The sequence below is a fragment of the Diabrotica virgifera genome, chromosome 3, assembly GCF_917563875.1.
Source record: "Diabrotica virgifera virgifera chromosome 3, PGI_DIABVI_V3a".
Classification (NCBI taxonomy): Eukaryota; Metazoa; Arthropoda; class Insecta; order Coleoptera; family Chrysomelidae; genus Diabrotica; species Diabrotica virgifera.
In genome coordinates this window covers 270,442,886-270,467,874 of record NC_065445.1, presented here as the reverse complement: position 1 = coordinate 270,467,874, position 24,989 = coordinate 270,442,886, and the positions used below count along the sequence as shown (strand labels likewise).

General features: G+C 34.8%; 1 protein-coding gene across 1 annotated transcript; it reads right to left on the bottom strand.

Moving 5' to 3' along the window:
- Positions 1-389: 389 nt before the first annotated feature.
- On the bottom strand, positions 390-18,620 carry LOC114328276 (dehydrodolichyl diphosphate synthase complex subunit Dhdds-like). Its single transcript, XM_050647392.1, has 2 exons — positions 18,195-18,620; positions 390-1,097 (listed from the first exon to the last, which is right to left on the bottom strand). Exons 1-2 carry the CDS (start codon positions 18,456-18,458, stop codon positions 588-590), a joined length of 774 nt encoding a protein of 257 aa, XP_050503349.1. The 5' UTR covers positions 18,459-18,620; the 3' UTR covers positions 390-587.
- Positions 18,621-24,989: the final 6,369 nt, after the last annotated feature.

Here is a 24,989-nt window from a genome sequence, read left to right as displayed (position 1 = left end):
GAGGCAAAAAAGCAAAGGAGGCCAAGGCTCAATTTGGGCTGTATTGCCGTAGAAGAAGAAGAAGAAGAAGAAACAGAGGAGTACAATAGAATGGCCAAATAAGTCGAATAACAACAAATAGATGTAATATTTAAGGCCAGCGAGAGACGGTTCCCTATAGGAAGATGATCAGTGGGAAGACCACGAAAACCATGGAACGACAACTTACTGGACATTGAAGAAATGGACAGTGTCATGTCTATACAAAAAGGAAAAGAAGAAGAAGAAGAAGAAGACAAAAAGACTAGGAGAAGGAAAGGGAACTAACTCATTGTCTTCAAAGACTATGAGAAGGAAAGGGAACTCATTGTCTTAATCTTGTTCAGATTGATGTTTGAGAAAGTGCTAAATAAAATATAAAAAATTTTACATTTATTGTAGAAAAATATAAAATATAATTACAAATATAATTGGTAAAATTTACACTTTCTTTTACATTTACTAATATGAATTACATTTTTGTTAACCCTTTCCAGGCCAAATAATTCACTAGAATCAAAGAACTATGATGATTAAAATGAATCTGCAATGGATTCTGCCATATTTCCTTATTTCTGCAAATTCATAAATCCACAAGACCTCTGATAACTAAAAATAATGGTAAACAGATGCCACAAGGAAAAATCAGGCCACAAAACATCAGTAAAATACAAATAACTTTCAGAAAGCTGCCAAAGCAGAAAATCACTCAACCTAACTTCTCCAGATGTCCTAATCATCATATCGGGGTTTTTATCAAATTGAGAATACAAAGACTTTGAAATTAAATCTTCTGAGATATCCTCACACTTAAAACAACCTTCTTGGACACCTTCTACAACTGATTTAACGGAAGCTGCAATTTCGTCTCGAGCTACATAGAAAAAGGCCACGTTAAAGATGAATTCGTTGTTGTCTTTGGTCACTTCACAAGCTCGATCCATGGCTTTTCTTACATGTTCGGGCATCTTTGTTACATCGCCTATTATTCTTAAACGAATTCCTTCTCTTCTAAAACCACTTTCTTCTTTTAGTACATCAGAAAATGTTTCCTCCGCTAACTGCATCAGACCGTCGACCTGAAAATATTAAATTGATAATATTATTTGTTATTAATAAGACCTACAAAACTAAGTCTGGAAATATGTTCCATTTCAGGGGAAACGAAGATTCATTTTCATCTGTTGGATTAGTTCGTTTTTTAATCCTTAAAAAATTTGTACCAAACATAATTACAATAAAAAGTGTATGTACCAAAGTCATTTATCTTATTTTTCAATTAAATCCAAGATACAAACTTAAAATTATACAGTAGGGTGAAGTGAAAAAAATTTTTTTTGAAATTTGATTAGCACTATTTAGCAAAAGTTGCCTTTGATGTAGTAGATGACATGTAATTTGTTTAAAAATTAAAAAAAATTTCTTCATTCCCCGCCGCAGGCCCAAAAAATTAAAAATAATTTTTTTTTATAAATAGCATTAACTACTAAAAGTTGCTTTTACTTCTGTAGATAATCTACAATTAAAAAAAATATATATTATAACATTTTTTCATTCCCCGCCATAATCCTAAAAAAAGTTACGCGCCAAAACTTGTTAAAACATTGGTCATTTTATGGCTTCTTAACATTAGAAAAATCCAATTCTCTATATTTACTAGAAAAAAATTTGTTTAAAAAAAATGCATAATTGTCAGTAAATAAAACATCGATTTGACCTTCAGCTCGTTTTTTTAACCCATTGCTACTTTTGTCAGCATCGCATATTATCGCGTCACGTCGATTGAGAGCGCAGACTCTCGGCGCGGTCTCGGCTCTCGGTCTAGTCGATCTCAATCAACCACAGTTCCAGTTCAGTTCTTGGTTATTTGTCGTTTAAGTAAGTTCTGCTACGTAGTGCGTGTTGTGTTTTTGTACGAGAATAAAGAATACTTTAAATTAAGTTACCCAAATAATAGTGGTCGTGGATTTACTTCGTAGTAAATAATGACGACGCGAAGTAAAACAAATTGTCCTATAATTGGGCCTTCGATTGATTTAAATTCGGGAGGAACAATGTTGCCCTCTCGGGAACAAGTGCTTCAATATTATAATTTTATAAGACAAAAGAAACAAAGTGAAGGACAATACAAACCAAAGGTTGGTGAAATCTATGACGAAATTGCGACGACGTTGGAGGAAATATGAAAAAAAGCCTCTATTCCTACAGTTCATCATGTCACAATTACCAATCAAATAAAAAGAGAGCACGAAAAGCTAAACAATATCCTCAAGTCTTATTCACACGCTCGCAAAGAAACCGAAAGTTTTAAAAATAAAGTGGCATCTTTTAGGCAAAATGCTTCTTATTTGTTTGACATTGCATATTACAAATGCAAATCGTTTGAAGAATGTGTCTGCGACATATCACACAAAGTACCGCTATTAGAAAGGCCATTTCTTTTGGACCAGCGAACTACACGAGTCATGGCTATAGGATCCTTAGACCGATTAACAACTGACAAGCTTAATAAGAAAATGTTAAGAAAATCTAAGGAATCTATGCGAGAGAAACAAGTTGAGTTTGAAAAAAAAATTCCAAAAGAGATGCCTAAAGAAAAAGAAGCAGTTCTTAAAAATTTGGAGGAAGATATTCAACCCACGCCGTCAACATCGCAAACAAGAATTAACCTGCCGACTTTTGCAAGAGCTTGTGATAGGTATGGAATCGCAGACCGGCCAGCCGCAGCAATTGCTTCTGCATTATTGTATGATGTAAATATAAATAAAGAGGTCAAGGGAGAAATAAAGTGTACTACGGAGGCGGCGATAATTATCGATAGAAGCAAAGTAAGGAGGGAAAGGAAAAAGATGCGACTAGATTTACAGGAAATGGAAAATGTTAGGGATTTAACTATTAAGGGCCTTTACTTCGACGGTAGAAAGGATAAGACGATGACAATGGTTCAAGCAGACGGTGGTATTAGTAAACGAACAATGGTTACAGAAGAACATGTTTCAATTATTTACGAACCGGGATCAGGTTATTTAGGACACGTTTCGCCATTAAGTGGGTCAGCTGAAAACATTAAGAATGCGATATGTATGTTTTTAACAGAGTTTAATATTAATAGATCCGATATACTAGCAATAGGTTGCGATGGAACTGTAATAAATACAGGTAACCTCGGTGGTGTCATGTGTCTTTTGGAAAAAGAATTCGGTAGACATTTGCATTGGATTGTCTGCCAATTACATTCTAACGAACTTCCTCTGAGGCATTTAATTGAAAAGTTAGATAGAACCACGTCTGGTCCTAGGGGATTCTCGGGGCCCATCGGAAAGAGCTTAGCAATATGCGACCAGTTACCAGTAATAAATTATAAACCTATTAAAAGTGAACTGCCCGAAGTAGATAGAGAAAAACTAAGTACCGATCAAAAGTTCCTCTTCGATATAAGCACCGCTGTAAGTACATGTGAATTTTCTGCCAGTCTTGCTTCCAAGAATCCTGGTAAATTATCTCATGCGAGATGGCTTACCACTGCCAACAGAATTTTAAGGCTCTATGTAAGCACGTTGAATCCATCAAAAAACCTAATAGAAATCGCAACTTTTATTAATAAGGTATATGCCCCAATGTGGTTTACTATTAAAACCAAACCAAAAAGAAAAGATGCGCCGTTCAATTTATGGAAAAGTATATATTTGAGCCGATATTTAAAGAAATATTTAAGAGAAATTGTTGATACAACTATACAAAGAAATGCATTTTTCGCCCACCCTGAAAGTTTATTGGTTGCAATGATAACTGATGAAAGGCGACATATTCGAGAGCTAGCTATGCGCCGAATATTATCCATTAGAGCAAAGAAGTCTGCAGCGGGGGAAGAAATTAAAATAAGAAAGTTTCAGGTCCCTAAAATAAACTTTTTGGCGACGGACTATGTTGACCTTATTTTTTGGCAAGAGCAAGTTATTAGTGGGTCAACATTAACCCAACATTTAAGTGACGAAGAGCTGAAAAATGCAATCGATAAAAACTCACTTATCTCTCAATTAACTTTTGATTTACCTTGTCACACTCAAGCCGTTGAGAGATGTGTTAAAGTTGTGTCAGAAGCATCTTTAAGTGTTTGTGGCGCTAGTGCTCGAGATGGTTTTATAAGATCACGTTTAAAAGATCGCAATATAATGCCAATATCTGAAACCAAACGGCATTATAAGGCGGAATAACGAGTTGTTATAAAGTAGAAAATTAAAAATAATAATTAAAATAGGGTGGTTGGAGGGCGAGTAGGGGTGGTGGAACACGAAATGCAGCCACCTCCACGTGGTGTGTTCTGGGTAGTTTATAAAACTAGCTGAGAGCTGCATATTGTGAAAAAAATTTTTTTAAGGTCACGGCGGGGCATAATTTCAAGGTCAAAAAATTTTGAAAAAAATTGGTAAACATCTACTACTGTATAGGCAACTTTTGACATATAGTGCTAACTGCTAAAGTAAATTTTTGAAAATTCGAGATTTTTCGCCCCACCCTATTATACAGGCTTACGCACCAACCATGAGCCACTCAGATGAGGAACTTGATCAATTTTATGAAGATATCAGAGCAGCTATCCAAACTTCAAAAACCCATTACACATTGATAATTGGAGGTTTCAACGCCAAATTGGGATTCAAACAAGATGAGGCAGAATCTGCTGTGGCAAACTTTGGATTTGGTGAGAGAAATGAGAGGGGTAACAGGCTTCTTGACTTCTTACATCAGAAAATCTCTTTGTTATGAACTGATTCTTCAGAAAGAAACCCCAACGTAAGTGGACATGGAAGAGTCCAAACCAAAGAACAAAGAATGAGATTGATTTCATAATGATAAATCGGAAAGATATTGTTCAGGATGTAACTGTATTGAATAAATTTTCAACAGGGAGTGACCATAGATGAATTAGAGCAAAAACCATTGTTAACACTGAAGTCGAAAGAACAAAAATGATCCTCAAAAAGAATAGTGGAAGATGGATGTTCCCAGAAGATGTCACACTTTATGAAGAAAAACATTAAGAGTAATCAGGGCCGCGCCGTCCACAAGGGAGGAGAGGGGCGGTGCCCCCTGGCGCCGAAAAAAGGCGCCGGTAGGCGCCAAAAAAAATTTGATTATACCGAAATTACCAGAAATATTAGAAATATTTTATTATCTTGTAAAATTGAAAATTTACCAATCGTAGGTAGATATAAAAATAGCTGTTATCATTACTTTGATCCCCTATGTGTACAAACCGTTATTTCTCTCATGAAACTGAACTATTACTCCATTCACTCACGGTAAAATATTGCAAAACCTCTGAATTTTAAAGAACAGCTTGAATTAACATGAAATTTTGCATACACACAGCTAACATGTCAAAGAAGAAAATGATATTGTGTCGACGTGTGCCTTTGCCCTAGAGAAGTACCACCCCTTCACGGAGGTAAAAAATACACGTTCAAAATAAGTCCGGAAGTGGATAAACTGACGAATTGTAAGTAACTATAAAGTTAAGTTGTTCTATAAAGTTTTTATATTACTTAAGTCAATATCTACTTTTCGAGTTATTTTAGAGTGAATATGTTCATTTTTCAACAAAAAAAAACGTGTTTTTAGACGGTTTTTTACAAAAGTATTTTATCGAAAATATATTCTTAGGAAAAATTTTGAAAAAAGGCATTTCCTTCAAAATTTCACATTATTTTTTTTTAATTTAAAACCATTTTTTTTAAACAAGCACTTTGAAATGGTGAAACTTCCAGATCATATAAATATACATAAGTGAAGTAAATTGTAAAGCTGTAACGATTAATTTCATTTGGGGTGCTATTTAAGCGGAGATATTTATTACGATGTTTTTTACCAAAAAGAAAGGACCAACTTTATTTTCAGCGTTACTGGCTTACTTTTACTGCTAGAAAGTTTTTTAAAAAAACAAAAATAAAGCTTTTTTTAAAGACTTTAAAAAAGTTTTAACGAGTTTTGCCCGAAAAGTGCTTCATATTTTGGTTATTTCACGTTGAAATGTTCGATTTGGAATTTGAGGAATAAGAATCCACTTTTCTTGAGCTAGAACTCTTTCTCTACTAGATCTACCGACTTCATGGGTGCACAAGTTTTTTTTAAATTTTTTTATAAGCTATATTTTTGCTAAGAACATTTTGTTCAATAAAATACACACTTTTTGTTATTTGCAAAAAAGCGTGGTTTTTATGTTGAAAATTGAACATATTCACTCACAAATAACTCGAAAAATATTGACTTAGTTAAAAAACTGTATATGGAACAAAAGTTGCTTAGAATTAGTCAGTTTATCCACTTCCGGACTTAATTTTAACGTATATTTTTTCATCCCCGACGACACAATATCAATGTTTTTCCTTGTTATAAATTAACTATGCGTATGTCAAATTTTATGTCAATCCAAGCGGTTCTTTAAAATACGGAGCAAAAACCGTGAGCAAATGGACTATAATAATAATTATATATTATTTATTTGTTCTCTGATAATGTAATCGTTGTTTTTTGTAAATATTTGTAGTATCCAAAATAACTTATTATCAGTATATTACTTTCCTGCTGCTGAAAATCTAAGAGCAGAAAATAAGGGTTACCCAGAGGGCCATGCTAAGAATCACAAGGAGACAGAATACCAATCAAATAATATCAGGCAAAGAACAAAAATCAAAGACATAGTAGAACATGTAGCAAAAAAGAAATGGAGATATGCAGGTCATGTGCCAAGAACACCGAACAACAGCTAGACTAGAAGATTATGGAATAGCGACCGCGGGCGGACAATCGGATAAACGAACCAGAGATCGACCACCAATGCGCTGGTGTGACGATATAAAGAGAACTGCCGGGAACTGGATAGCTGGTAGCTCAAGATAGGGAGACATGGAGAAACTTAGAGGAGGCCTATGTTCAGCAGTGGAAGATAACGGTTAGATTGTGATGATGATACTTTCCGAACACATAAAAAATAGTTTGTAGGTATACCGTATAACGATTCACTAAGCTACAAAAACCTGCGTACAAAGGAAGGAGGAAAGGGGCGCCTAAAATTACCTAAAATTACTTGCCCCAGGGCGCTTGAAAGCCATGGCGCGGCCCTGAGAGTAATTAACTAGTTTTGATGAGAAATAAGCCACAATTTTACTAAAAAATGATTTTATTAACGTTTCGACGTCCAAATCGGATGCCGTTGTCAAAATACAAAAAATATTAATGAATTTAACAAAAACGTTCTTGCTTAGTAAAAAATTCTTCTAATAATTTATTTAGTCTGACTCATTTATATCGGCAATTCAGACATATAGTCGAGGAAATGAAGCTGAAAAAATGGCAAAACCTCGCAATTTTTTCGTCCAGCATCGATTTGTACAAAAATTTGGGATTAGGCTCATTTCACCCTCTAGTTCATTTTCTATATTGAGCCGTTGTACGCTTTTGGTTTTTTAAGGGTGAAAACCACCCCTAAAAAACTACTTGTAAAAAATTATAAAACAACATTTTAAACTTTAATATTGTCAACATTTGCTTCTTATTAGTTACATAATGATTTTTTATGCTTTAAGATATACTATCATAATATTTCAACTGTTAAAACCACCCTTGTTGGGCTTATATATAAAATATTACTTATCCTAAAAGAATAATTTCGGCTTTACCGAATAGTAATTATCGAAGAATAATTATCGATTTACATAAAAATTTGGGATTAGGATCATCTCACCCTGTACTTCATATTCTATAACATTCTCAAGGACGTCGATTATTTTTAGGGGTGTAAACTACCCCATATTGTCAAAAATTATATAAAAACATTGTAAACTTTAATATGGGTACAATTTGGTTTTGATTGGCAAAACAATGATTGTTTTATGCTTTAGGATATAATATCATAATATTTCAAACCTTAAAAACCACTCTTAAAAAAAGTAGAACTAAAGAATTACAAAAACATTTATTTACACAAAAATACGAATTTACAACTATGTAGAAGTACAAATACAGATAGTTTTTAAGTCATCTTCCAGTATACGAACCAGTTCTGTAGTATTATACATGCATTGAAAATGTTCCATAAGTGGACTATTCGAATATTTCGAAAAAAAAAATTCGTTTTATAAATATAGCTCGTTCATTTTTGGCGATAAAAAGTTTCTTCAAAAATGATTTTGTAGAATTTTTGAGGAACTATAAGATTGTGTAAATTAACTATAATGAAAATTTACGCACAATATAATCTTAGTTATAGTCGGTTCGCTAAACTCAGACGCAAATGGCTAAAGATTTTAGTACGTAAGGTTTTTGTTTTTTGCCAATTTTGACAAAATTTGCAAAATTACTAAATATTGAGTAATTATTAACTATTTAGTAATTATTTTTTTGGCAATTTTATCAAATTGGCAAAATTACTAGCTTAAATCACTAGCCAGTTGAGTCTGAGTTTAGCGAACGGACTATATTAAAAAAGCTACAATTTAGTAATCTATCATTTTTTCGTATCTCCAGTATTTTCGGAGATATTTGGAAGTAAAAGGTGAATAATACGAAATTGCAAAAAATAATTTTTTCTTTAAACTCCAATTATTCTAAAATTAGGCCTTTTAAATAGGTCAAACTTCTTGGGTGTATTGACAATACAAATATACAAGGAATTACAGAAAGGTGAAGACCAATTTTTAATTAGGACGGTAGTTAGGGGATTATTTTCACTGATTTTTTCGTGGAGAAAAGCAGGTACCGACTTTTTTTTATCATAAGTCGCTCTATTTTCGTGTTAGAAATTTTTTATTATTATTTTTTGAAAGGTGTAATTGTATACTTGAAAAAAGAGAATTTAAGTTCTCCTAGAAAAATGCAAAGTTTTCTCGTTATTTGGCTTTGAATATTTCAAATTATGCATTTGACGAGAAAAGCTAACTTTTAACATGACGTATCTCGGTTTGTATTGGTCTTAAAGATATTATAGAAAAAGAATTTAGTTCGTGTTACTAAAAGATACAATTTTGTTATCTGCAGTTATTTTGATTAAATGCATATTTTTCGAGGTATTCTAATTAGAGAACGTATGAAGGTGGAAAAAACTATAATAGACGATATTGAAAAGAGACAGTTGACATGGTTCGGTCACGTTAAAAGAATGAATGGGACTCGCTGGCCGAGAAAAATATTAGAGTGTGTCCCACCGGAGAGAAGAAGAAGAGGACGACCACGGAGAAGCTGGAGGGACAATATTCAGGAGGCAATGGATTCGAGGCAATTAGATGAAGATATGTGTTACGATAGAAAAAATTGGAAGCTGGGTATGGAGAGGCGGCGACAGCCGTAGAAATCCATTATATATATATTCTTAAAAAACCCTCTAAAAAAGTCGATTTTTTCGACGAAAAACTTTTACTTTGAAGCGCGAATAACTCGAAAAATATTAGTTTTACGAAGAAAATGTGAAAAATATTTTTTTCTTAAAATCACTTTTTACATCGATTAACATGGTTAAAATGTAATAAAAAATTCTCACTCCCGAGATGGGGTGGCAACCACCCCCAAGGTTTTAGCGTACAGCGGCATGATATAGAAAATGATCCTTGGACTATTCCCTACCTTCTGTGAAAATTTCAAGTAAATCCATGCTGGACGAAAAAATTGCGAGCCAAAATGCTTCGTTTCCTCGACTAATATATTATACATTTTAAATGAGATAAGTTTAAAATGATGTTGCCAATATTTAGGAGTTGCGTTCTTGGAACGACTTTATTGGAAGATAATTCATTCAATTACATGAAATCAGCCCCAACTCCCAAGAATATCCGTCACAAAAAAAATCATAACATGTGATCTGTATTTAAGAAGACAACCACATGTAACGGTGACAGTAAAATTCTCGCGTTAGGGATTTCATAATAAATCACGAGGGAAAACCTGGAAAAAACCTCATGATAGATCTTACTTTAGTTTACTCTCAAAACTAATACCAAATTCTGACCTTAATATGTACATATGTTATTTTAAATTATAAATAATATTAATAACACATAGATATATAAATAATACTAATAAAAACGTTAATAAAATTATTTTTTTAGTAAAATTGTGGCTTATTTCCCATCAAAATTAGTTAATTAAAAAATACCACGAGATAATAGCTTCAGAACAACATTAAGAGTAGTTTGGATCAGTGGCGGCCCGTGAGGTAGTGCCATAGAGCCATGGCACTACCTTGCTAACTATGAAGAAACATAGTTTTTATCTTCAAAACTTTTTAATTCCTGTTAACTTTTTTTGTGTGTATTTCTTTTGATCTTCATAAATTATATAAAATATGGCAACTATGGGCTTAATACAATCCCTTCCGACAGCGGAGAGTATTCGACAGGAGAATCTCCTTCGTGCCGAAGTCAGTACTGGCACGACTAAAGAGAGAAAGATTTTACGAGCATTCTTTGTAAGCGACAGAGAAAGAGCTATATTGGACTATTAGTATACCTTAAAATTAGAATCTATGTGCCAGGCACGAGGGTATGATGCCAGGTCTATTTATTTTGAGTTCCTTTACGTGCTGGTTTGTCGCTTTTATTATGTATATTTTCTGTTAAAAATTTTTTGTATTTATAATTAAACTATTAGTGCATCATGATCGTGGGTATTTTGATAATATTTTGATTATTTCTTAAGTTTAATTTATTAATTGACAATGAAGATTAGTATCTTAAAAAATTTTTTGGTGGTTTTTCGCTAGAAAAAAAAACTATAAATGTTATAAGGTGTTGTGGAGCTTTCGAGTTAGCTTTAAGAGGTCACGACGAAAAAGAAAATTCAGAAAATAGAGGCATATTTAAGGAGCTGGTCAATTTAAGCGCCGAATTAGACAACGACTTAAAGGTTCATATTATTCAAAGTACCAGATCTTTCAAAGGTCTACCTTCTCCGGACATTTAGTTGCTTCCAATTTATTTATGTAGGAGAAGTTTTCTGCTTATAAGCATCACTTTTTCGAATCATTTCTTAATGAAACATGGAGACAATTTTAATTTTTAAGCAAAACTCGGTTTAAAATTGAATTAGAAGTAAGTACTGTATTAGCGAGACGAATTAAGTACTACCTCTGGGGCTGTTTTGCTATCGGTTTTATTGTAGAGGAAGCTTTAAAAAGCACATTTGAAGAAACTATTAAACTTTTAAGTATTTTAGTTACCATTCCTATATCAACATCTGAAGCAGAACGCTGTTTTTCGATGTTAAAACATAGTGCTTTAGGTATGCTATCTGCAGAAAAGCATTTTGTAAATTGTATTGATAATTTTAATTATAAAGTCATTGAAAACTTTGCAACCAAAAAATAGAAGAATGAACTTCATATATCGTAAACTTTAAAAGTGACATTACAAAAATGTGTGCATGTGTGTGAATAATGAAATAGTATTATTTTTATAAATTGGTAAATAGAGACTAAATCGTAATAACAATTTTCAAGCACTATCACTATCAGAAGTAAATGCTGGTAGTAGGTTAAGAGGTTTTTATTATTAATTAATTTACGGAACTGTTTTGATCAATGTTGGACAATTGCTTGGCACCTCAGAGCAATAAACTTAAGATACATAAGATAAAAGTATCCGCGCATATATTTTTTTTAGTTTTTGTTGTCAGTATACCTTTTTTGACAATATCGTGAATCCGTCACTAAAAATTTTGGCGGCTGCCCGAGTTCTGGCACTACCTTCTTAATGTGGTACGAGCCGCCGCTAGTTTGGATACACATGACTTGGAGAGAATATCAGCATCAATGAAATGAACAATAATATTATTCAAATATTGAAAGAGCTGAAAACTGAAAACGGCCTACGAGTACCTGGGCATGATAATATCGAATGACGGAAAGCTAGACCTAGAAATTACAAATAGGACAAAGAAAGCTACGAAGATATATTATGCGATTAATAATACGATACTGGGAAAAAGGGAAATCAGCCAGGAAACAAAAATACATGTATATAATACAATGACAGTACCAACTCTTCTATGTGCAAGCGAGACATGGGTCACAAATAAAGAAAAATAGAGAAAAATAGCTGGAAAGGCGAAGATGGACAGAACGAGAAAAGACTAGTAAAGAAGGTAGCAGATGCCATGAGACAGAGAAAAAGAAGAAGGGGCAGACTTAGAAAGGGGTGGATGGAACAAATCGAGGAAATCGGGACAATGAGAGAGAAAACAGTGCAACAAATGAAGGAAATGGCAGGAGACCGGAAGGCGTAGAAGAAATGGGTAAAATATGGATAGGTGATACCAAAGTCCGACGCTCTTATAGGGCATAAGGACAACGAGAAGAAGAAATATTGAAAGAAGCTGAAAAGAAATACTCTCCTCGTCCTGAAAACAATAACAAAAAATTAAGCCACAGCACAAAACATCTTCTAGAGGAAAGAAGAATACTTAGAGAAAATCAGGATCATAACCAAAATGAACTAAGAATCTTGAATAAGAAAATTAACAATGTATTTAGAAAATATCTGAGACAATACGATAGAAATAAATAGAATGATAGAAGAAAACGAAAGCTTGAAAGTACTTAGGCAGAGCATGTCCATTGGAAGAAAAAACATCCAAAAATTAAGAAATGAACAGGGGCAAATCATTGAGGATAGAGATCAAATTATGAACACTAAAGAAAGTTTTTATAGACAACTGTACAAAGAACAGCGGAGTGAATCATTACCAAAGATAATCATTAATCAATCAGGGGCAAATGAAAAACAATAAGTCCCCCGGAGGCGATGAAATAGTGGCAAACGCCTTGAAAGTGGCTGGAAAAAGATTATAGCAGGTCCTTGCCAAAATATTCACTAGATGTTTGCAAGAAGCAATAACACCAACTCAGTAGCATAACGCATAAATTATCATAGGTAGTTACTTCATAAAAAAGGTGATGCTACCGACCTCAGAAATTACAGGCCCATAAGTTTACTTTCTAGTCCAGAAAGCCACTGCGCATCTGCTGGGAAAAATATTCTAATTCGGATTTTTTGCACAATCTTACTCAAAAAGGACTCCTTTTAACAAATTTGCATGTTGCCAGGACCAAAAGGTGGTCAAAAATTTTTTAAACGTTTTTTTTTTGTTTTTTTCCTAAAATTATTTTTTTTGCATGGAAAAAAGTTTTTTTTAGGTTTTTTGAATCATTCCAAACAGAAAAGGTCTTAGTGACTTTTCTCTAAGAATGATAGTTTTTGACATCATCATCATTCTCTTTGCCTTATCCCTATGCGGGGTCGGCTTCCCTAATTGCATTTCTCCACACAATTCTGTCTTGGGTCATATCAATGTTAATCCCCTTTACCAACATGTCCTGCCTTATCGCCTCCCCCCAGGTCTTCTTTGGTCTTCCTCTCCTACTCCTTCCAGGAATCTGCACTTCAGCTATTCTTCGTATTGGGTGATTAACGTCTCGACGTTGAACATGACCGAACCATCTTAACCTATGCTCTCTCATTTTGGCATCAATTGGTGCCACACCTAGACTTCCCCTAATATACTCATTTCTAATTTTATCCTTCTTTGTCACTCCACTCATCCATCTAAGCATTCTCATTTCCGCCACATGCATTCGTTGTTCTTCTTTCTTTTTCACTGCCCAACATTCAGTTCCGTACATCATAGCCGGTCTTATGGCTGTTTTATAGAATTTTCCCTTCAGCTTCATTGGAATTTTTCTGTCACACAACACACCACTCGCTTCTTTCCACTTCATCCATCCAGCCCTAATTCTACTGCATGCATCTCCATCTATTTCTCCATTACTCTGTAATACCGATCCTAGGTAGTTTTTGACATATAAGCGATTAAAAATTGAAAAATTGCGAAATCGGCCATTTTTAACCCTCAAAACCTACGTGAAAAACTGAAAATTTGAATGTTGCCAATGTAGGTAGATATTCTTTAAACATCGATTGATGAAATCCGGAAGAGTTTTTTGCAATACAATATTCAAAACTCCTTTGTTTTTTAATTGCTAATCAAGCGTGCGCGACACTATTTTCCACCGACAGTATGGTGCAAATGAAAGGAATAAATTCGTTATTTCGTAAACCGGCAACTTTAAGGAAAAATCCCGAAACAGGTCGATTTTTATTTTTAAGTTATGATATTGTGGCATATATGGTATACTAGTAACGTCATCCGTCTGGGCGTGATGACGTAATCTATGATTTTTTTAACGAGAATAGGAATCGTGTGGTAGCTTATTTAAAAGGTTCTTCAATTCTCTATTCAGTAATGTAAACATTTACATAATTATTTATACAGGGTGTCCTTCTACTTCTTTTTTTGTCAAATAATTTAATTTATTAAAAAATTTTTGGGCACCCTGTCCAAATAATTATGTAAATGTTTATATTACTGAATAGAGAATTGAAGAACCTTTCAAATGAGCTAGCACACGACCCCTATTCTCATTTAAAAAAATCATCGATTACGTCATCACGTCCAGATGGATGACGTCACTAGTATACCATATATGCTACAATATCATAACTTAAAAATAAAAATCGACCTGTTTCGGGATTTTTCCTTAAATTCGCCGGTTTACGAAATAACGAATACGTTTACGAAAGTTTCATTTGCACCATACTGTCGGTGGAAAATAGTGTCGGCCATACTTGATTAGCAATTAAAAAACAAAGGAGTTGTGAATATTGTATTGCAAAAAACTCTTCGGGATTTCATCAATCGATGTTTAAAGAATATCTACCTACCTTGGCAACATTCAAATTTTCAGTTTTTCACATAGTTTTTGAGGGTTAAAAATGGCCGATTTCGCAATTTTTCAATTTTTAATCGCTTATATGTCAAAACTATCATTTTTAGAGAAAAGTCACTAAAGACCTTTTCTGTTTGGAATGATCCAAAAAACCTAAAAAAACTTTTTTCCATGCAAAAAAAATTATTTTAGGGAAAAAACAAAAAAAAACGTTTAAAAAATTTTTGACCACCTTTTGGTCCTGGCAACATGCAAATTTGTTAAAAGGAGTCCTTTTTGAGTAAGATTGTGCAAAAAATCCGAATCAGAATATTTTTCCTAGCGGATGCGCAGTGGCTTTCTGGACTATTCCCATATTTATAAATCTACAAAAATAATTACGAAACGACTAGAGAATAAATTGGAATTTTATCAGCCCATAGAACAAGCGGATTTTAGAAAAGACTATGGAACAAACGATCATCTTCTTCTTCTTCACGTGCCATCTCCACGACGGAGGTTGGCAATCATCATGGCTATTCTGATCTTAGATCATATACTTCAAAAGTAAAGTTGTTTTGATAAAGCGAAAACTTTGGAGTTATTAGCAGAAAACACATTGATTTTGTCGATATAAAACTAACACTTTCGATAGCGAATAAATCGAAAACTATTAATTTTATCACAAAAATGTATAGAACGTTTTTTGCTTAGAATGAATGTTTTTATCAACTTTTGCGGTCAAAATATAATAAAAAATTTTCACCCCCGAGATGGGGTGGCAACCACCCCCATAGTAAAAGCGCCTTTCGACATCATATAGATTTTGATCCTTGGACTATCCACTACTTATTCTCAAATGTTCAAGCAAATCGATCCATTCTGTAAAAATTGCGAGGTTTTGTCCTATTTTAAGCGTCATTGCTTGGACTACTCCTTTCTAAAAAACGCACCTGTTTAAATGGTGGCACTCCAAGGGCGGATCCAGGGAGAGGGCCATGGGGGCCATGGCCCCCTCCGAGAATTAAAAAAGTAGAAGTTTTTAGTTTCAAACACAAATTTATATATTATGTACAAAACAGGGGATAAATATGTCTTCTGCACTAGAATTGAACATAACCAGTAACACAAGCTTCAAGAATGACATATGATGTTTTGTAAATCTATGTTTTACAAAGTACCAATTGTTAGAACGACCTTGACAATCATCAAAATCGTATAAATTTCCATATTCTGTACACACAAAGAATAAAAAAGAAACGAAGCGTTACTTGGGTCATCATCACTTAGAACAAAGGAGTTGGTTAGTACTTTTGAACATTCAAAAGGGATTGTTTTGCATGTATTGCATTTTATTCTTCTAACAAAAAATATGGTCACAATAAAGGGATGACAATGACAGCCCAAAGCCTTGTCACGAAACCTTTAATATCTTTCGCCAAACTCATGGGCAAAGACGGAGCCATACAAACCCATGAAAAAACATCATACCACAAGGAGTGCTTTCAGGTGGGCCTGGATTTTCCATAAAGTAATCGTACTCGCAAAAGTCAGTCATTAAACAGATAGACTCTCAGAGGTCTAAACAGATACAAGAAAATAGAGAAAGACTACGACCAATTTATAGTAGAGTCTATATAGTTTTCTTAGCTCGACAAAATATTTCCCTAAGAGGCCATCGTGATGATGGACTTCTGCTTTTGGACAAAGATGTTGGACCATCAATGAGGGGAATTGTTAAGGTTTAAAATCGCATCAGGAGATAAGGCTCTTAAACATCACCTATCCACAGCATCTTCCCGAGTAACATACATTAGCAGCTTAGTCAGAATCAATTGGTAACATGTTGTGGTTAAGAAATAATTGAACAAATAATGAATCAGGTTCAAAGTGTTATTACTTTGTCCTATTTGACGAAACGACCGACGTATCCCACGTGGAACAGCTTTCTCTAAATTTGAGATATAAACACAATAACAACATTCGTGAAAACTTTGTTAAGTTCATTGACACTTATGGGAACATAAAAATAAATGAAAATCAAGAAAGAAGAAAAGAACAAGGTCTGACAGAAGAAGCATTGTAAAAAGTAGTATTAACTTGTTGAAAGAACTGCGGAATCTTGGATTCGAAAAAATGTGTAGAAATTTGTACTGGCTTTAATAATAGTTTAAAAAAGATAAGTTTTGAATGTCTTTATGGCACTCAAAAGTGTATGAAAAGTGCCTGAAAACTCACCATTGTAACCGTAATTTTTAAAAATTACCCCCCAGACCCCCTGATACCCCACACTAAAAAAGTTCATGGCCCCTCCCGAAAATCGGTCCTGGATCCGCCCTTGTGGCACTCCACAGTTCTTTCATATTTGGGGTCCATTGAACATATTAAACAATAAATACCCTTTAACGTTGTAATTCCTTTTTGCCCTCTTTTTTGGACATAATCAATATAGTCCGGGAGGTACCGTCAAATTTGACCAGAGCATTTTGGCATGGCTTTTTTTTTTCTTATAGTCAGTTGTTCCAAAGCTTATTAACAAATAATGTGTCAGCTGGACCTTTGTAGAAAAACAAGGCTAGTTGTTAAAGTACCTAACTGTTTTATTATCAAACATAAGCGAATGAATAAAAAACAGAATGTTAAGAAAACATAAGGCTATAGTTGGGTTTTATTTTCAGTATTTTATAAATGCTAGAATATTCCACAGGGTCAAGCGAACTTTGAGAAAAAATCACAGTTTGATTGGTACACTCGGTATACAATGAGAATTTACCTGTCTAGAAACAATATTATTACAGCGACATTGTTACGGCTATCACATATTAAAAAAATCACTTAAATTGGACAACAGGTTTAGTAAATTTGAGATATCAAAAATGACCCATTTTTAAGGTGGGCGGTTAATTTTGCCACAGCGTGTATAATCGAAACTCAAAAAGAAAACGAGGAGGAAGGAGAGAAGAAGACTGCAATAGCTAAATACCGTAATTTAAGACAAAGAAAATCAAAGAAGGAAAAGAAATAGACATTCTTAAATTTAATTTCCAATCTCATTGCTTGTGATGGGGTGTTCGGTAATATTTCAAAAGAAAAAATTCGATCTGTTCAAAATACCGCTACAAGAGATAATATAAATTACAGCATATTCAAAAACAAAACACATTAAATGATTTCGATAAAAACATTTCAGTTCGTTTGAGAATTGTGTCTGATTTAGTCACAGTAGAATTGGTACACCCGGTACACAATGAGAATTTACCTGTTTAGCAACAATATTATTACAGCAATATTGTTAAAGAATAAGGCTATAACATGTTAAAAAATCCCTTGAATCAGACAGCAGGTTTAGGAAATTCGAGACATTAAAAATGACCAATTTTTAAGGTGGTACGTTAATTTTTTTGAGAAGTGTAGAAGTACTTACCTCCTTTTTAGTCCTTTTCAAATTTTCAGTACTAAATGCATACACAGTAAGTTCCCTGATCCCCAATTCCCTGAACCATTCATGGCACTCAATCAAGGTACTAAATCCCAACGAATGAGCCTGTATTGTTTCGATCTTTTTATTTTTGGCAAATCTTCTATTACCATCCATTATAATAGCGATATGTTCAGGGATAGGGCCCTGTTTTAAAACCCGTAAAAAAAACTTATGAAAAATAGATAATTTCGGTTGAATCCACGGCATTGTTTAAAAAGTATGTAAATAACAAAAAAATCTCGAGTACTTTCACTTACACACTCGTCAGTGGATGTCGCGAATTTTTAATATTTCGCACTTGACCAAATCTGTGAAGTGTGTGGTACCTTAAAAATCAGGTAGGTACCTATACACAACGGGGTAGTATGTTTTCCAGTTTGACTGGAACTTGTTTGGTGACTACGCATTTTGAAGGTTTAGTTTTGAAATCAATAACCTTAGCAGTTAAAAAACACAGCAGTTGTGAGTATAATCATAATAACGAAATTTTACCTGGTGTGGAGAAAACATTGAATATTGTATTGTATGGTATAAGTTGTTCATCAAAATAACGAAATAAAAAATCGTAAGATAAACAGACAGCATCAAAATCAAAATAAATAGTATAAATTATTAATAGTATCTATCAGAATAAATAGATTCAAAATGAATAGTAAACAGGTGAAAAACATTATTTGAGTAAAACATTCAGTAAAATGTCAAGATTACTAAACAGTATCTTAGATCCTTTCTTTATGGTAGGGGAGCCCAGCCCAAGCGGGGATTTTTGCAGTAACTCGAGCGCGTCAGATTATCATATGGGGAGAATCCTGGTACCCTGTAGATGTACCTCTACCATATTGGCTCTAAACACAGGGTAGTTCGTTAAGGTGGGGCCGAAAAAAAATCTATCCTTAGAAAAACTCGAAATCGTCAGATTAAGATAAGGTAAGTAAGGTACATGCAAAACAGTGTATATTTCAAAAATCTGACGATTTGGGCGGGGCGTAAGGAAATGGGTGAGCCACAAAGTTTCACAAGAAAAAGCGAATATTTCGCGAAATGAACGATAGATCTAAAAACTAAAAAATACGTGCTCAATATTTGTCAAAAATCTATCGAATGATATCAAACACTGCCCATTGAGAGGGGTGGGGGTAAATTTAAAATTCTAAATACGAATCCCGCGATATTTCGCGAAATGAACATCAGATCGAAAAACTGAAAAATACATTTAGGTATTCAATATGTTTGAAAAATCTATCGAATGGCGCCAAACACGACCCCCCACGGATGTGGGGTGGGGGGTTACTTTAAAAGTTTAAATAGAAGCCCCCATTTTTTTATTGCAGATTCGGATTCCTTACTCAAAAATAAGTAACTTTTATTTGAAATATTTTTTCGAATTATGGATAGATGGCGCTATAATTGGAAAAAACGATTGTTGGAAATGAAAAATTAAATTAAAAATGGAAAGTCCCCACTAAAGTGGAAAACTTTACATAACTTCTTTTGGTTTTAGAACCTACTCTTCACAACCCAATAGGTCCCCAAAGCACTCGAGTGACTGCACATTTAGCATACTTTCCTCCCCTACTATTAGATCTTGGTAAACAACAGAACAAATCATAGGAGAATATCAAGCTGGTCTACTATTGACCAGCTATTCAACGTCTAATAGGCACGTGTCTGCAGGTAACGACGACATTAAACTTACGGCAGGTGTTCCACAAGGGTCCGTCTTAGGCCCGACGCTGTGGAACATCCTCTACGACGACGTCTTAAATATACGATACGGTCGGGACTGCATCGCGGTTGCATACGCTGACGTCCTGGTCATTCTCGTAACCAGCGATCTGCACTGGGAGGTGGTTAGTACGGCCGAGATGTGTTTCAGGCGGGTGAATGCCTGGATGAACGAGAACGACCTTGAACTCGCAGGCGGTAAGACAGAGGTGGTTATCCTAAAGGGACCTAGGGATAGACCGGACCTGTTGTTCCATTTTGGAAACAGCGAGGTCAAGTCGATCCTCTGTGCCAAATATCTTGGCGTGGACCTCGACAAAAGGCTGGGATTCACCAAACACCAAACACCTCGACAAAAGGACTGTACCTACACGTCGTACAGTCTACCCTTCTCTATGGGGTTCCGGTCTGGGTTGAGGTTCTACGTCACAAGAAATATAGAGATATGATAAACAAGGCACAAAGGAAGCCTCTGTTGAATGTAGTAAGCTCATACAAGACTGCATCAACCGTGGCTCTACAGGTGATCGCGGGCGCCCCTCCCATACGTCTGCTAGCTAAGGAACGCCAGTTCCTATATGAGTACCGCCACGGCCACTTACCCGAGGTAAGATCGGCCGCACGACAAACGACAACAACTCCTGGCGGACTGGCAGCTGGAATGGGAGGCAGAATCTACCAAAGCCCAGTGGACCAAAAGGCTGATCCCGAACGTAGAGTCGTGGTACGCCTACGAGTTCAAGAGAGTAAATTTTTACTTTACACAATTTTTTACCGGTCATGGATCATTCAGAGCATTCACCCACAGGATCGGGAAGTCGGACGACGACCTATGCCGGACCTGTCTCGTGAGGGAAGACGCAGAACACTGCGTTTTCCAGTGCAGCGTCTTTGCTCACGAGCAGGTCAGGCTACGTAGTAGGTTTGGCGACACCGGCCCTAAAGCGCGTGATACACACGCAATCTTTAAGTACGCGGGTTTAAAGATCGCGGACTTACTCGGCTCGCCGTCGGTGATACACGGCAGACTTAAAGTACGCGGTTTTAAAGATCGCGGTCGCCGTCGGTAGCAAAAAATGTAGAAAATGTCCTCGTGGTTAAATTTTTTATTTTCTGTGTACCTAGTTTTGCTGAAGTCTTATGTTTTTTAGTAGAGTTTGATTATTTTTTTTTGATCAGGTTTTGTTAAATAGAAGAATAATTTGATTTTTTATAAGTGTGGTAAGCTGTCAAAATCATGATGTGAAGTATAGCACTTGTTTTTGATCTATTTTAATTTAATACGAGGTAGGCATAAACAAACAAAATATCATAGATAAGATGGTAATATTTTCATCAGGAGGATAAAACAGCCTATAAATAATTAGGTTTACTCAAAAACAAATAATCAAAATAATTTAGTATAGCTTAAAATAGTGTTTTACGGTTTTCTCAAAACTTATAAAATGTAACTTGTCTCCTTTCAACAATAAACGATTGAATTATTTCTAGGCAATTTGCTTAATTAGTGAAAATATAAGTGTAACTTTAAACGCAATAACATGATGGCTCGAGGCTCGTGGCTCGTGGCAGTGATACACGTACGGGTTACGAGTAAGATTTCAAACTTGTTGGATCGACGGCGTACTTACTCGGCGGACTTAAAGTACGCGTGCTTGCGGTGATACACGCGCGAAAAAGGTCGCGAGCCATAAGTTCGCGTACTTACTCGCGTGTGTATCACCCCTTTAACAATATTATTAATTTTGCGATCGGAAACAAGGCGGATTTCGAGGCCATAATTAACATTATAACCGGTATAATTAAGAGAAAATCAGAGTTGGAACGACTGGAGCAGAATGGGTGAGGCGGGTCAACACAATAGTTATAAAATAAAAAAATATATATAAAAAATAAAAAAAATAAAAAAAACAAAATAAGAAATAATAAAAAAAAACAATCCGCGTCAGAGAAATATGACCCTAATTCTTCTAGGGCTCATTCTATCCGCCACACTACAGAACAGTCACCCAAGCCCTGCCGTTTTCAGGCAGGGGTTGGCCCACCTTCCTCCGTGTAGGAATCAGACTTTTCTCTATTTAGTCCTACCGTTTCTAGGCTGGAAAATAGACCCTTAAATGACCCAATGCTTCTGGTTACTTTCTTTCAGACAGCTCGGGATATCCCCATGCATCGCTCCCTAAGGAGCACGTTCAGGGATATTCCGGGTCGGAAGAGGGGGTGGTTTTAGTTGGTAAGCGGCTGGTCATGGGGGGCATGCGGGACGCACGGGCCATATTGTGGTTGGTGCGCCCTAGCGTGTTCTCCTTTCCTGTCCGAGTCCAACAGTACTAGGGACACCTTCCCTAGTCTGCTAAGAGCGTTCCACCTCAGTCAAAAAAAAAAGATATTCAACGTAAAACAAATTTTAGCTAAAGCCTGGGAGCACGACATAGACATCTACCAAATCTTTGTAGAATTTCGACAAGTCTATGATAATATAAATACAGATAAAATGTATTTAATTATGAGACGATGATTAAGAACCGCAAGAGAAATCACAGAACTTTATGTGGAACTTGAACTTGAAAATAACGCGAAAGAAATAGGGCTAGCCGTCAACGTAGATAAAATTAACGCCCTAATACAAGCATTAGGGGAGTGCAATTAGAACGAAAACATGCATTGTTTCGGGAAAATTCAAACAAGCTTATATTTTTCTAAAACTTTTTTTGTTAGTTTATATACATGATAAAGTAAAAACTTCTACTCCGCAGATTTGGCCGCTAATTGTTTATAATAATAGCGTTTATTGCCCAACAGTCACCCATTTACAGAGCAATTTTACAAATAAATAATAAACAATTCTAATGCAATCAAATAAATAAATAAACAAGAAAACAAATATACGTTATAAAGACAAAAAAAACCAAAATGAAATACCTTAGGTAAGAGCTCGACACTTGTTTTTTAATTCATAAGCACTACAACAGAAGATATCACAATTATTAGATAGTTTGTTTGCGTTTCTGCACAACTGCACATTAAGTTGATTGGTGCTTTCAACATTATATTCGTGTAGGATCTTTCACACACAAATGTATTATTAGATCGAGCTGATACCCGAGGAACAAAGATATCGATTTGTGCTAGTAAATTTAGGACAGTCAACTCCACCATTTAATAGTTTATGCAAAAATAATATCGCTGATTGATTCCTACGCAGTTCTAATGAAATAAAATTAAAACTATCTAACAAAGCGACATAATCACAACCCCTTTGGGGATATGTTCCTGTAACTTTGAAGGTGAAAAATTTTAGATATTTTTTTTGAACCCTTTCGATAACGTTTGAATATTTAAAATAAATAGGATTCCATATTAAAGCACCGTATTCCAATTTGGATCTAACTAAGCTCATGTACATAGCGTTTAGTGCTGATAGATTATAGAAACTTTTGCAGTTGCGAATAATGAAACCATATGAGCGATATGCCGAGGAAACAATAGAATTAATATGATAGTTAAATGTTAGTTGACAGTCCATGTAAATACCAAGATCTTTGATACAATTAGTTCTTTCTAGTACAACATTGTCAATTTCGTATGGAAACATCAAAGTATTATATTTACGACTAAAAGTAAGAATCTTACATTTAGATTTGTATAGGTGAAGTTGGTCTTGTAGACACCAATTATGTAATAAATTAATTTGTGTTTGCCACATAACACAATCTTCTAAGGTATTAATTGTTACATATAATTTCAAGTCATCCGCAAACATCAGCTTATTACAATCTAAGGACTCACTCAAATCATTAATAAATAATAAAAATAGCAATGGGCCTAAATTCGATCCTTGCGGGACTCCAATAGTTGCAGTATATATTTCTGAACTATAGCCATTATAATAAACATACTGTCTGCGTTGCGACAGGTAAGACTTGAGAAGCTGGAAATAAGTATTGTTAATTCGCATCGAAGAAAGTTTTTGTAATAATATTCGATGGTTTATCTTGTCGAATGCTTTTGAGAAGTCAGTGTAAACTGCATCAATTTGCCCCCTTGCGTCAAGTGATTTACATAAATACTGAGTAAATACTGCAAGATTACTAGTCAGTGGCGTAGCTAGCATGGGTGACACCCGGGGCGGTCATCGTTGGTGTCACCCCAAATCCTAAAAATAAATATTGTGAAAATCAACGGAAATCCGATAAACATATGTTTTGAACGTATAATGAAAAATTAAGATTTATAGAATAAAATCGTAGTAAATAGTACTGATATAACAGCTTATTAATTTTTTTTACATTATGTGAATGAATTAAAATCTTTTTTTTTTCTAGCTTTACTAGCGGCAAACCCTGAAATCACACTTTCTATATTTATGTTTTGTATTGCATATTCGATAGTTAATAAACCCAGGTTATTTAGCCTTGTTTGCGACATTGCTATTCGCAAGTAATGCTTTAAGCTTAGTGAATCTTCTCTCACATGAAGCAACAAATGGTCATAAACAATTTTAATTTTAATAAAACCATTCAGTTTGGGAGGAATTCCGTGAAATCAGATTCAAATTCCCAAAGTCTACAGCTAACCATTTAGAGGCTTGTAAATGACTTCGGAGCATTGGTATTTCTAGCAGGAGGATTTCTACTTCTTGCGATACCTAGCTCTTCATAGTAAAAGTCACAAAATGTTAAAACAGCTAATTTCAACTTTTCACTGTTCGTTATAAAAGCAAAGTGTGTGTCTAAACAAACTCGAACAATAAAGCCACATCATGAATGGACTTTAATCTGGTTTCGAGTTCAACATTGAAATGTTAGTTAAAACATTCCAACATATTATCCTCTTGAAGTTCGACTCGAAGTGTGAGTCCTGTTGTATCGGTAGCTAAGTCACCATCCATTCGTTTTTTGACGGCAAATTCGTTTTTCGGTATGAATGTCGTCGTGCTCATATTTTTTCGTGGCATAATCTATCGTTTCATCTATAATATGACCACGTTTTTCTGTAATATAAAGACGAAGT